This window comes from Zalophus californianus, chromosome 10 (genome assembly GCF_009762305.2).
Source record: "Zalophus californianus isolate mZalCal1 chromosome 10, mZalCal1.pri.v2, whole genome shotgun sequence".
In the NCBI taxonomy this organism is placed as follows: domain Eukaryota; kingdom Metazoa; phylum Chordata; class Mammalia; order Carnivora; family Otariidae; genus Zalophus; species Zalophus californianus.
In genome coordinates, this window is record NC_045604.1 from 107,830,326 (window position 1) to 107,844,215 (window position 13,890).

At 54.7% G+C, this 13,890-nt stretch overlaps 1 protein-coding gene across 1 annotated transcript; it reads left to right on the forward strand.

Annotated features, from left to right (window-relative positions):
- Positions 1-79: 79 nt before the first annotated feature.
- On the forward strand, positions 80-10,805 carry PDAP1 (PDGFA associated protein 1). The gene is made up of 6 exons (XM_027610992.2): positions 80-234; positions 3,169-3,260; positions 4,555-4,665; positions 6,679-6,800; positions 8,837-8,988; positions 10,082-10,805. The coding sequence occupies exons 1-6, from the start codon at positions 222-224 to the stop codon at positions 10,138-10,140; spliced, it is 549 nt and encodes a 182-aa protein (XP_027466793.1). The 5' UTR covers positions 80-221; the 3' UTR covers positions 10,141-10,805.
- Positions 10,806-13,890: the final 3,085 nt, after the last annotated feature.

Genomic DNA, 13,890 nt, shown 5'->3' on the forward strand with positions numbered 1-13,890 from the left:
GCCTGGGCAGCGTGCAGACGAGCCTGGACTCAGGCGACGCGCTGGACAGTCCCCGTGCGCCGGCTTCCCTGAGGTCCCCGGCCCTCGCGGCGGCGGCGGCGGCGGCGGCGGCGGCGGCGGAGCGCTGAGGAAAATTGGGCCGGTCGGAAGAAGTCGAGCCCGAGGTGTTTCCGGTTCCGGTGTCAGTTCGAGGCGCCGCCGCCGCCGCCGCTGGAGCCGCGATGCCTAAAGGAGGTGAGGGGAGAACGCGCGTGGCCCGCGGGCCTGGAGGGGCTGCCCGAGTCCGGCACCCGCTGTTCATTCAGCCCGCGGGCGTCTCGGAGAATGGCGCGGAGGGAGGACGTCCGCGCCGGCTGAGGGCCAGGTGTGGGCCTCGACGCCCAATTGTCCGAATGGAGAAACTGAGGACCGGAGTGGCCACGAGCCCCTCCTTCGTGGGTCTGGGGAGACCCTGAGGCTCCGGGTCCTCGCCGACACGGAAGGCCGGATCTAGGGCGCCTTCTCCTGGCCTGGGGGATCTGGAGTTTCCTCCCGCTTCTAGACTCGCCGGGGACTGAGTCACCGCGTCCCGCGCCTGTGCCGGGCCCTCTGCCTTGCGCGTAAAACGTGGGCCCTCTCGAGCTCTGGGCGAGCCGGGCCTGCCGGATGAGACCTAACTTGATGCTCTCGAGCCTGGCCGACCTGGCTTTGACCGCCCCTATTCGTCAGCGGCTCCATGTGTGCTTTTGAGCCAGTCGCTTCATCTCTCTGTGCTTGGGTTTTCTCATTTGCAAACCGGGCTTATGATTGTACCTTCCTCATAGTACAGGTGGGAGGCTTAAACTAGGTAATCCACGTGGAGTGCGCATCACAGCGCCGGGCGGTCGTTAAGTGCCCATTAAGCATTATTTGTAGGGTTTTGTCAGTTTTTTGGCCGAGAAGATAGAGGATCCACGGTAGACCAGTCCTTCATTCTCTCTTCCCTAAGAGTCAGAAGTTCTTGAAGTCTAGCTGTGTCACTGTCCAACCCCGTGGCTTGGAAGAAATCACTTTATTCCAGCCTGTTTTTCTCATCTGGAGCACCTGGCTAATAACCCTTAGCTTGGAGAGCTGGAGATAGAGGTCATAAAAAATAGAGCACTCAAAGTGCCCGGCTACCTCCTGGCACAGAACAGATGTTCGCTTAATAGTGGTGGCTCATGTGTCATGTTGGTTAAGATGCTTCAGCCCACAGGAAATCTACTTGGAGTTTTTTTCAAACCTAAATGACTTCCTGATTTTACTCGCAGAGATACTGGGGGTTACAGAGCCGAATCCATTTATACCTACCTCTCTACTGATTCCATCTGTGGTAGGAAGAGCCACGTCTCTTCCATTTTTCTCAGTCTTGTGTTCCACAAAAGGAGGAGATTGAACCCTTTCGGTTCCAGAATTCTGGCTCTAAGGGTCCTATTTCATAGATACTTTGAGCCAAGGTTGGAGGTTAGAATTAGAAAATCCTAAATATCTTGGTTAAGTGACTTGATCTTTGGCTTGTGAAAAGCTTCACTGGCAGATACGATTTGCGTTTCTTGCTTGTGTTGATTTGCTTGAAAAGCAAAAGAAAAGGTTTTTTTTTTTTATTTTAAAGTATAAAGTTCCCTGAGAGAAAAGGATGCCCTCTTTGTTTCCATTGTGTAAACGTGAAACACTTGTAAAGGCAGGAGCAGCTTTTGATAAAAGTTATGGTAGGCCAAACTAAGGTCAGTCTCCCTTAGCCGGGTGTGCTGGATGAGAGCCTATAGTAGCCAGTTTTGAGTTTTGACTACTGCCTGGAATATTAAGAGGGCAAGAAAGGGTGTCTTTTTTTTTTTTTTTTTTTTTAACGGCTGGCTTGATCTCTCAAAATAGGACTTTCATGAGCATAGACTGAGACCCCTGGGAACCCAGGTAGTCATTAAAAATGGGTGGTGTGGTCTGTAGCAGCCCAATTACGGCTCTGCAGCTGCTGTCTAGGAAATAAGAGGAGGTTGGTATCTCTGCTACTGTCTCTGGAGTCCAGAGAAGCTCTGGCTGTCTAATTACAGATTCTCTGCACTCAGTGAGACACTCGCTGGAAGTCAGCTGGGCCGAAGCTTCCAGAAGAGGTGGGGATGGATTGAGGCCACAACCCCAGCATCCTCCAGGACCAGCAGAGCAGGTGCTATCCTGCTATAAAACTGGCTGATGGGTTCAGCAGGGGTCAGTCTCTTGTCTTCGCTCAAGAGGGTCAGACTGTAAAACTGATACTCTTAGATGAGCTTTAATTTACAGTCACATTTTTAACTGTTAGAAGGTAGTCGGCTTCATTCTCAACTTTTAACTTTGCCGGCTCTGCTGCTTACTCCAAGCGGAAGAAAGTTTTCAGTAGGTTTTAGGTTTTTTTTTTTTTTTCTACCATACCACTTAGGTGAACGTGAAGTATTTTATTATATTCTCTGACATTTATAGTGAATCACTGATGTGGTCAGTGGCTTTTTTGCCTCCTGCCAAAATACTCTATTAGAAAAGTAACAAATGTAGCGTACGTTTCCGTAGTGCTTATTCAATGCCAGGCACCGTTCCAAGAGCTTTACACATGTTAACAAATTGGTTCGCCTGAACGCTCTACAAGATAAGGACACAGATGGAGAAACGGAGACTCAGAGGTTAAGTACCTGCCGAAAGCTAGCAAGTGGTAGAGCTGAGATTTGAATCTTAAGTGTCTTTTGTGTGCAGAGCAGGACCAGCTGTGACTCCTCATAGGTTTATTCTGAGGATCAGATGAGTGCATGGCTGTGACAGAACATTTAAAAACCACTGTAGTCACAGCAGGATGTGAGTGTTACATGTTCTGACTGCATTTCGGTGCACTGTGTTTGGTTTCTGAGGGACCATGGGATTCGGCCAGTTATTGTGTGCAGTGTGCCCTCCCCCATATCCTCCCCTTGGGTCTCATTTGTAGGAAGCTACGTGCAGCACACAGTTTGGGGCTGCCTCAGGTGGTCACATGTTGCCCCTTTGGTCCCTTTGAACATGTGAAGGTAGGAGAGTATAGGTTTGGGTGGTGCTGGGTGAGGTCTCTGCACCCTCTGATGAGAGCACCTCAAGCAGGACACAGCCCCCTGGGACTCAGGGCAATCAAGGAAGCCGATTCCCTCCCATCTTCCTAAACTGCCAATCTTTGTGCAGGGAGAAAGGGAGGCCACAAAGGCCGGGCAAGGCAGTACACAAGCCCTGAGGAGATCGACGCACAGCTCCAGGCTGAGAAGCAGAAGGCCAGGGTGAGTACGTGCCTGTCCAGGCCACTGGAGTGGCCCAGGGTGGTTACCTGCGAGAGGCCAGGCAAAGACCACCTATTCCTAGGAAGAAGCCAGCACCTGAGGTTCGGGGTGGGGGTGGGGCATGGGCAGCAGGCAGGTGTCCCAGAACAACCGACAGTGAAGAGGAGAGCCATCTTCTGATTGAATCAATTAGAACTTTGGTCTTTTAGCAGTGATTGCCTTAGTGGGTCTCTGTTCTTGGTCCTGTGTTCCTGTTTTCTGGGAGCTGTCCTTCCGCCAGGCTCAGCCCATCCGCGACCCAGGAGTCCCCATTTGTTTGCTATAGCCATGCCAGACCTCTTGCCAGACCCAGCATGACATGATGCCCTGCCTTCCCACACCCCCAGCAGGCAAAGTACTGTTCGTTTTTCCAGGCCTTGCTGAACGTCATCTTCTCTGTGACTCTCACTGACGCTGTTCACCCTTCCGCCTCTAGTCTGAGCTTAGTAGTTCACTCTACTCTGTTCCTGCAGTGTTTTTTCCAGCCTGTTGTCAGGAAATAGAATGTTTCCATCATCGTTGATGTCCACATCCCTGACTACACCATTAGATCTGCCCCTGGATAAGGGCCGAAAAGAGCATAAGTCAGGCCCAATGAGTGACAGCTGTGAAGTGCCTGGGAGCCCCTAGAAGGGAGAGGCCACGTGTTCTGGGAGAGAGGGGAGGAGGGCTTGAGGGAGGGGCTGGCAGCTAAGCAGGACCTTGGAGAATGTGTGGGCAAGTGCTAAGGGGGAAGGACCTACTGTTTTCATTAGGAATAGTTTTGGTGGGGAAGCAAAAAAAGTGGAAGGAAGCGGCATGTTGGGTGTTGTCTTAGGAAGCCAATGCGGCAAGGCCTCTGCATGGGCAGGTTGGAGTGGCTGGCCTGCTATTGACTGTGGGAGTGGAAAGCAGAGGAGGACTGGCCCAGGATTTGGCAGCTGCGTGTGGCAGCTGGGGAAGCAGGAGGGGAGCTGCGCAGGACTGTGGTTTCCAGCCCCACAGCTGAATTTTCCTGACCCTGGGAGATGAACTTCTCACCCAGGATGGACTGTGGGAATGGCTTTCAGGCTGTGGAGCCGAGTAGATAGGCTGCCTCTGACCCAGGTCCCCTACTAGGAGCCAGGGTCTCAGAGTAGGACCCTTGTCCTCCTTGGTCCCAGCCTTCTGGGGCTTAATTTCTCTGGGTCCACAGTCTGGAGGTGATGGGAGCAGGGGTCACTGTCTAGGGGGTTTGTGCATTTTTGATTTTGCAGGTTGTCCATTTCTGAAACAGGAAGAAGAGGAACAAGGGGAAGAAGGTGGAGATGGGGCTGCAGGTGACCCCAAAAAGGAGAAGAAATCCTTAGACTCAGATGAGAGTGAAGATGAAGAAGACGATTACCAGGTACTGCGTTCAGTAGAGGCCTGGGACTTGGACTCATTCAGTCGGCAAACGTTGATCGAGTGCCTGTTGATTACCATTTCCAATGGTAGATGCAGACAGAGTCCTTGCTCAGAAGGGGTTATGTTCTAATAGGGAGTTACAGGCAAAAAGGAAGTAAACGGACAGCATAATTTTAAGTAGTGGCAGGTATCATGAACAAGACGGACTGTGATCGTGGGTATGTGAAGTAGTGTGTGGTGAGGATGTGGCTTTCAAACAGATCTGAACAAAAGGGCTGGAGCCAGGTGTGTGAAAATTACCGTGCAGAGCAGTCTAGGTGGCTGGATTAGCGAAATGGGGGCCCTGGGGTGGGAACAGGAGCAGCAGGAGGCTGCTGGGGATGTGCCTTGGTGGATGCAGAGAGGAGTGGCTAGGGATGAGGGAGGAGGGGTTCGCAAGGGCAGCTCCTGTGTGGCACTTGAAGGGGTTTGGGTTTCACTGTTGTGGTTGGGGGGGCAGCTGGTAGAGGCCTTGAAGTGGGAGGGAGAGATGACCAGATTTGCTTTTAAAAGGTGGTTTTGGCTTCTCTGCAAAGAGTAAATCCTAGGGTGTTGAGGTTATAAGCAGGGAAATGGCAACAGGTCTCCAGACAAGAAACTGTGGCTTGTGTTGGGATGGAGGCAGTGGCAGTGGAGACAAGTGGGCAGAATCACACCACGGTTTTTTTTTTTTTAATTTTTTAATTTTTTTTAAAGATTTTATTAGAGAATGAGAGACAGCACGAGAGGGAAGAGGGTCCGAGGGAGAAGCAGACCCCCCCTGCTGAGCAGGGAGCCCGATGCGGGACTCGATCCCGGGACTCCAGGGTCATGACCTGAGCCGAAGGCAGTCGCTTAACCAACTGAGCCACCCAGGCGCCCCACACGTTTTAAGAGATGGGCTCATTGGGGTTTGCCGAGGGGTGGCTTCAGGGGCTGAGGGAAGGAGGCGTAAGGCTATGGCCTAAGGATGATCAGAAGGAGCAGGGTGCGTGAGGCACATTCACTTCGCGATGTCAGTAACCAAGTGGAGGCATTTACAGGTAGCTGGATTGGCTATTGGTGTTTGGAGCTCTGTGTCAGATTCACTGCTGCTTGGAAGCTGTCTCCTTGATCACTTAAAAGCTGGGCTCGACATGACCTGAAACTTGGACCCAACCTGTTACGTTGAGGCTTTGTGCTTTTTTTTTTTTTTTAAAGATTTATTTATTTATTTGAGAGAGCGAGAATGAGAGAGAGCATGAGAGGGGGGAGGATTAGAGGGAGAAGCAGACTCCCCGCCGAGCAGGGAGCCGATGCGGGACTCGATCCCGGGACTCCAGGGTCATGACCTGAGCCGAAGGCAGTCGCCCAACCAACTGAGCCACCCAGGCGCCCGAGGCCTTGTGCTCTTGCTGAACTTCCCCCAGGGGAGGTGGGAGGGGCAGCTTACTAGAACTGATTGTGATCTCATGGCTCATTCTCAAGTCATTTCCGTCCCATCAGGCTAGGAGTTGAAATTGGTCCTGAGAACATCCTTGGCCCAGCCTGCCCTGGGGATCCAGCAGTGCTGTTGCAGTCATCCATGAGATTCCATGGAAAACTGCTTGCAGGGGCTGGGCTTGCAGTGGGGGTGTAGTGCTCTGTGTTGAGAGCTTGTGAGTTGGGCTTGGGTTCTCAGCTTACCTGCTGTCTACTTCCTGGTTGGCCTTAGGCAAGTTAGTTAGTCCTGTGTCTCTGTTCTTGAACCTCCGAAACTGAGAGAATAATCCAGGGTTGCTGGGACTCGGCATAGGTTGGGCTCTAGTCCTGTGCACTCACCGTCCTTGTACCTCCCAGGCTGGTGAAGACTCTCCTGAATGCTATTCCCACTGTGAGGCTCAGGCTGAGCATCATGTTGGGCCAGAGGTGGAGCAGGAGTTTGTCCCTGTCCAGTTGGGCTGTTGGGAGATGGTGGGAGTGGCCCTCAGGGGCAGGACTAAACTTCTCCAACAGCCAGCTTCTTGTCCCATCTTAGCAAAAGCGCAAAGGTGTTGAGGGGCTCATCGACATCGAGAACCCTAACCGGGTGGCACAGACAACCAAAAAGGTCACACAATTGGACCTGGATGGGCCCAAGGAACTTTCAAGGAGAGAACGGTAATCACTGCTGCTGGGCTTGGGACCTGGGCACATGGGCCGGGGGCTGGCCTGCGGGGTGGAGCAGAGTTGGGGGGGTGGCTGAGGCGCTCAGATCCCTTGCCCTTCCCTCCTGGGCTCTGAGGTTCCCAGTGACTGGGTCAGGGCTCCAACTACAGCATTTATTTTTGTTTCATCTCATTCCCCAAAGGCTCTACAGAAGCTTCTCCAAAAACACAAAACAAAAATAATTTTTTTTCCACCAGTAGGAACCCAGCAGGGAAAAACAGAACAACAGATTCGGACCTGAGCGTTGCACTTGAAGTAATGCCCAGGGATACGGAGGGTTATGCTATAGTCCCTTCCTCCAGGGCACCCCATTCCAGGGACACTTCCCTCCTCTGGCCTGATCTGACCATTGCTGGCCTGCATTCTTCTGGTGTCACTGCCGTGGGGCGTGGGAGAAGGCAGCACAGTGCAGAGAGGTGTGCTGGCTGCCCGAGGGCTCCCCAAGTCCCAGGTGGAAATGGAGCTGCGGACAGCCTCTTCTTGGGTTGTGTGAGGGTCTCAGTACAGTGCTGGAGTGCTCTGCACATGGCCATTGCTTGACAAGTAGTGCCCTAACTCTGGATGGCCACCAGCTGATACCAGGGGCCTTACAAGAGGTTGAAGTCCTTTAGGGAAAGCTGCCCTATTTTTTTTTTTTTTTCCTTCCTGGGCTGCTAGGATTTAATTCTGCCTTCCTGTGCTAACCCCATGATGGCTGAAGGGTCTAGAAAACCCCACAGGGAAGGCTCATGAGCTCAGGGTGTGATTAGAGGCTGCTAAGGATTCTAGCTTTCCAGTAGCTTCCCTCTCAATGGTAAAGTGTTACCCCCGCTTTTTGAGGTTGCAGAGTGAAAAGCCATAAAGGCCAGCATCCTGCCTGGCACTTAGCCTTCACTGAGGGGGCTTTGCAGAGCCTTTGGGTAGCCTTGCTCATCGTTCCAGATGCCTCCAGGGCCTACTGCCCCCCCCGCCCCGCCCCCCCCCCCCCTGCCCCGGTTTGGATCTCTACTGCTGAGCTTAGAGGCTCCTGGCTCTGCACCTACCTCCCAGGGTAGGATCTGCTGAACTGAGAGGTATTCTAGTCTCATCTCTATAGCACGTGTCTTATCCAGAGTCTCCTGACTTTCGGTGGCTGGTCTTCTCTCCTGTCGGGCCTGTCCCCGTGTTTTGTTTCTTATTACTCAGTGCCGTGTGCTGTGAAGGCCTCTGGGAGGCCGGGTCCTTCCCCCAGGCTCCTGCTAGGCAGGGCTTCCCTGCCCCCTCCTCCAGTACTTGGCTCTTCCAGGAACCTGGTATAAGTGGGACCATCCAATAGCACAGTGAAAAGTGTGCCCACTCCAGTTCAAAAATCTCAGGCCTGGGAGGAAGATCCTCCATCACCTCTTTCTCTGCCTAGTGGGTTGGTGACTGACACCTTTGTCCTGTGGGAGTCTAGCTCTCATTCCCACACCCTCCTCAGTGGGGGCTCACGCCCTGGAGGGCAGCCTCTTACACATCTGAGCTGGCCTGATTGAGAATGTGCTATGTTCTGTTGACCTGAGATTGGGTGGGTGTGGTTCCCATCCGAGGCTACTTGGTTCACTCCCTTCTCTACCCCTCACAGAATGTGGTTTCCAGTGCCTTCCTCCTCCTGCTCAAGTGAACAGTGGTTCACTTGGTTTTTGGTCCTCCTTTCTCACTGTGGACACAAGACCCTAGTTAGTACCCCCTTCCCCCCAGTGCAGACATTGTTCACTCTGTGCTAAGCTCACCCCCATCCTCTGTTGTCTGGGGAAGCTGCTGCCCCACTTGAACTTCCTCCAGCCCCTTAAGTCTGTCCATCAGAGGTCCAGGCCCATGCCTCTGCTTGTTTGGTGAGTGTCCATCACGAAGGGGGCACATGGAGCCAGGGCGCCCTCCTCCACTTGGGCCTCAGGCCCGAGGACTTGGCTTCTATTCTGGCTTCCACATTCAGCTCAGCTGATAATGGTTGTGAAGATGTCCCCTGTGACACCATCTTGTCCAAACAGAGAAGAAATCGAGAAGCAGAAAGCAAAAGAGCGTTACATGAAAATGCATTTAGCTGGGAAGACAGAGCAAGCCAAAGCTGACCTTGCCCGGCTGGCGATCATCCGGAAACAGCGGGAAGAGGCTGCCAGGAAGAAAGAAGAAGAGAGGAAAGGTGAGTTGTGAGCTCGTGTGGCTGCCTGACTCTGGTTCTGGGCAAGCCACCAAACCCTGCGCTTCAGTGTCCTCATTGTGTGATGGAATGGGTTTGGGTTGTTGGCTAGAGACCCAGCCTGTGGGTACATGCATGGGCCTTTCTTGTCACGTGGAGGTGGGCGTTCCTGCATACCACGTCCTAGGGTGCTGGGAGGGTCCAGCAGCAGCCCGGAGTCAGACAATAGTTTGAATCTAAGCAGAGCACCGTGCACAGCAGCTGATGGAAGCCTCAGGGACGCAGCTAGGGCAGACCTTCAAGGTTGGACGGTCTTGCTAAGGTATCTGGTGTCTTGTGTAGTGGGGAGAGCTGCCTCGGGTAACCGCTGTCCATCTGAGGGGCTTGAGAGGGTAGGGCAGGGGTGGGCTGGACCTCACAGTGCACCCCGGATGAAATCTGGCCCAGCTCTCCCTCTTCTCCCTTGCTCCCCCTCCAGTAGGGTTAGAGGTTGGTGGCAGGAGCTGTGGGGAGTTGGTCTGGTTTATAGGGAGCATTTGACTCATGACTATGCCTCCTGGTCTCACACACCCCTCTGTACATGTGGGGTCACAAGAGCCCTTAGGGATCTGCTGTCCTGCCTCCTCACCAAATCACGAGGAAACCGAGGCCTAGAAGGGGGAGATCAGCTGCCCCAGGCTTGTTACACTACACTGGAGGTAGCCTGCTATCCCAGCTCCCCACTGGTAGCTCTTTGCTCACAGACCTCAAGCAGGAAAGGCCTTGGACTGTTGTTGCTGATTGGAGGCTGCAGCGCCCACGGGGAAAGGGTGTAATTGCAGGGTTTTGCCTGGGGGTGGTTAGAGGTTCCTCTTTGCTCAGTAGATTGTGTGGTGGGCCTGTCAGGGGGCAGTCCCCCAAACTGGACACCAGGGTGCAGTGGCTTCCACAGGAACCCTCTTTCCCCCGGGCCTGTTCCTCTGCCGGCTGAGCCCGTTGCCCCGAATGTTTTCTGTGGTCTTTGAGCCCTCAGTGCCGTGCTCCCGGGGTGTGCGGGCGCGTGTGTGTCGGAGGGGTGGTGTCACGTTAACACCTGCCCTTCCCTTCCCGCCCTCAGCAAAGGATGATGCGACTTTGTCGGGAAAACGGATGCAGTCGCTGTCCCTGAATAAGTAGCACGGCCTGCGGGAGGAGGCACCAGGGGTCCGGCCGCGCCGCCAGGCCCTCTGCCGAGTCTCGCCTGTCCCGTCCTGGCACCGCCGCCGCAGCAGCCCCTCACGGCAAGGAGCCCCCGCAGCCTGGGGCCTCCTTTTCATCTTGGCACAGAAATTGTTTGGGGGGATGGTGGGGAGGGCTGGGGGGAGGGGGCGGCTGCTATCTTTGAGACAGAAAGATGGGGGACAGCATTTCATATGTAACCATTCGGATGTTTTTGCTGTTTTTAGAATTCAGAACTCTTGTTGGGGGTGCCTGGGAGGTGGGGTAAGAAGAGCTTCCATTTGTCCCGTAGGTTGCCCGGTAGGGGCTGACTGTGGGGGGGGGGGCAGCTGCTGACAAGTTTGCAACAACCGGCCCCCATCTGTGTTGCCTGGGTGCTCGCTCAGAGGGGCTGCCATCTGGGAGCCCGTGCCCGTGGGTCCCTGAGGGTCACGGCTCGTCCCCAGCCAGTCCCCTCTGCCCTTTCCTGCCCCATCCCCACCCTTCTGGCCAGCGCTAGGGCCCATTCTTAACCCTCCCTGTTGATCATTTCAAGAAACCTGTTTACTGTGCAGCACCCAGGCAAAACATACTCCGCAAGTCCAACTTGTATATTTGGCAGATTAAACTTGACATTATCGTAATCTTTGTTCTGTGATCCATTTTTGGGCCCTTGTGCCTGGGCCCTTTTCCCCAGCAGGGCATGGTGTTGCTCTCAGGCAGGTCCGCCCCACGAGGTTCAGGCAGCACCCAGCCGGGTGTGGGGACTGGTCCCTGGGCATCTGAGCTAGGAGAAACCTCGGGATACAGAGTTCGTCCCTCCCCTCCTTTAACCCAAGTGTGGCAGACCCTAAGCCAGAGTGGCCAGGGACCGGTCCACGGTCCATAGCAGCAGCACCGTGCTTCCCTGTCCTACCCTCCAGGTGCCCCTGGTGTTCACAGTGTCAGGATTTCAGTGCTGGGAGGAGCATCCCAATACCTGGCATGACTGCCGGGCATGACCTCATGCCATCCTTACCACCCTGGTGGGGATGGCAGCAGGGAAACTGAGGCTTAGCCCATCACGTGAGCCACCTGCAGACTCGGCCACTGTGCCTGTCCCTGCTCCCGCACCCCTTCGTCACAGGCACTCCGCCTTGTGAACACCAGCATCCTTTGCATACGGTCCTGAGAGGTCAGTAACCAGTGCCAAGCAGGGGTTTGGCCTGAGGTCAGAAAGGAGGATTTAGTGGCAGAGATGGAGTTGGGCCCCTGACTTCCAGGGACTCCTGCCACGCCCCCTGGGCTTGACCATGCTGGAGGTCAACAGCCCCAGGAGCCCCAGAAGGGTTACCACAGCTGCCGGCATCTGCAGCTCCCCCTGGCCTGTGGAAAATCCCTGGACCTGAGGAGCGGGACTGAACCTCAGAGGTCGGCCAGAGCCCCCCACCCCTTGGAGGTCGTGCAGAGCTGGTTGAGGTCTGTGCCGTGAAAATGAGGTTCTCTGAGAAGACGAACAAGGAGGTGGTGGCTGTCTGGAAGGTTCACGGACAGAGTACCCTGTCTTTGGCTCTGGGGGCTGCCAGCCGGCCAAACTAGAGCCACACGGGGTGGTGAGGAGGTGGCCTCTGACGTGCTGCCAGCTGGGGGTTTGCAGGAACGGCTGGGCCAGCAGGGCTCCCTGTGTGCCCGGGACTTGTCCTTGTCTGGTTGGACCTTGGTGTGAGACTAGAAGCCAGGATGTCCCTGGTGTCTGCGGGCCTCCAGGGGGTCGTACGGATCTCATCTGTGTACCTGGGCGACGTGCTGGCAAGACTTCTGGCTCGAAGCATTTCCTTCCTGGCTCAGCTAGCGATCCGGACCCATATCAAGTACGTTTCAGCAGGTGCCCCTCCAGTGGGGCTTGGAAGTCAGACCTGAGTTTGGATCCTGGCTCTGCCGCCTCCTGCCCGTGAGACTGAGGAGGTAATTTCTTTCTCTGGCATTGTTTTCTCTTAAAAGGGGGTGACAAGGCCGCCCACCCCTTTTTTAAGATTTGAGAGAGTGCGTGCACATGGGGGAGTGGGGTAGAGGGAGGGGGAGGGAGAATCGCAGGCAGGCTCCACACTCAGCCCAACACAGAGCTCGATCTCACGACCTGAGCCGAAAATCGAGGACGCTTAACCAGCTGAGCCGTCCAGGTGCCCCAAACCTTCCCGCAGTGGGGACATGATGACTCGTGTGTGTTAGGATGTTCCCAGTTGTGTTCCCCTCCACGCACCCAGGCCATCCCCGCTCCTCCCTGCCCCTCATCCCCCGCATCCCGCTGGTCCCCAGGGCCTGTGTTACTCCCAGGTCACCTCACACCCACACAGCTGCACCAGCAGCCTCATGCGTCTTCCCATTTTAGTGGCCTGATTCCCCAGAATGCCAAGGACCTCCCGAAGCTGGTCTCTGGGGACCTTCCCAGTCTCACCCCCCACCTCATCCCTGTCTTGCACGTCAGTCCTCTGGCTCCTAGAAAGGTCAAACCCTTGCTCACAGCCCTTTCGGCACGTTATGACTTGCGTGGAATCTCCCCTCAGTCCCAGTCCCTCCTCTTCTTGCTCCACCAGCTCCCTCCCCAACACTGGGTTGTCATCATCAACTGCCCCCACCAGACTATGAGCTGCTTGTCCGCTCCACTGTCCTCAACATCCAGTGGGGCAGGGCGTGGAAAGCCCGGCCAGTGGCCCTAGTGTCCACCGCAGTACAGGGTCCAATCCCCTTCCCTGACGTTCTCCCCACCTGCCACAGAAGCCCAACCCTGTCTGACCTAGTCCTCGTCCTCTATTGCCTTTTCCTTCTTCTTAGAAGCAAAACATTGAGCCTGTCAGTTTTAAGTCAAGTACTGTGTCTCTAACGAGGGCAGACAGGTGACATCTTCGAGGCCCCTGCAGCCAAACAAGAGCATGCTTGCTGCTCATCCTTCTCAGAGTGAGGGGAACCTGCTCGTCAGGGTCTCAGAAGAACACTGATACTCTGGGGCCACTTTTCAGCCCTGAGGTGAGCTATAAAAAAAGAAAAGGTATGTGGACACCTCCCTGGCCTTCCAGGGCCTGACAACAGTCCCTTCAGAGCTCTGGGACCGGGAGCTCACCTTACAGCGGGCTGGTACAGGCTGGGAGGGCCTTGGCAAGCAATTAGAGTAAGAGGAGTTGTGAGGCCTGTCTCCTGGGATCTTAGAATTTCTACTTCATCGTGATTTAAAAGTCAGCGGGCCTTTTCCAACTGGGGTATATCCTGACGGATAGGCCCTAGAACAATCTGGGATAAGGCATGTTTAGGTATCCTTCATCTTGCAAATGTAAGGCCAGTTCATGATTAGGATCTGTGGGTGTAACTCATTACCTGGCTGTGACTCAGTAATTAGGTAACAGAAGCATGTGTTACGCAGGGAAGGCCGTCTGCGTGAAATAGGAATGGGGTGGGGGGAATGGTCTAGGGAAATGATGCGCATTTATCAGAAACCAGCTGCAAACATCAAGTTGAGAAATCAGTTTCCATTAAAGCCCAGCAGCAGCCTGGAACATGCAAGCACTGGTCTGGGAATCTGACTACCGAGTGACAGGGAAGCCACCAAGGTCCAGCCTTGCCCTGGCTGGACTGCGAGGGAAAGGGGAGCAAGGAGGAGAAGGCCCTTGGGCTTCAGGATCAATTTTTCTGGTAGAGCAGAAGTAAGGAACCTGTGCCCGTGCGAACACACGCTCCTCCCAAACACAGGAGACCAGC

Bases quoted from the DNA above. Each gene is read 5' to 3' on its own strand.
- PDAP1 (XM_027610992.2), top strand. The intron at 3,261-4,554 runs GTGAGTACGTGC...TTTCTGAAACAG, and splicing joins CTGAGAAGCAGAAGGCCAGG to GAAGAAGAGGAACAAGGGGA. The intron at 8,989-10,081 runs GTGAGTTGTGAG...TCCCGCCCTCAG, and splicing joins GAAAGAAGAAGAGAGGAAAG to CAAAGGATGATGCGACTTTG.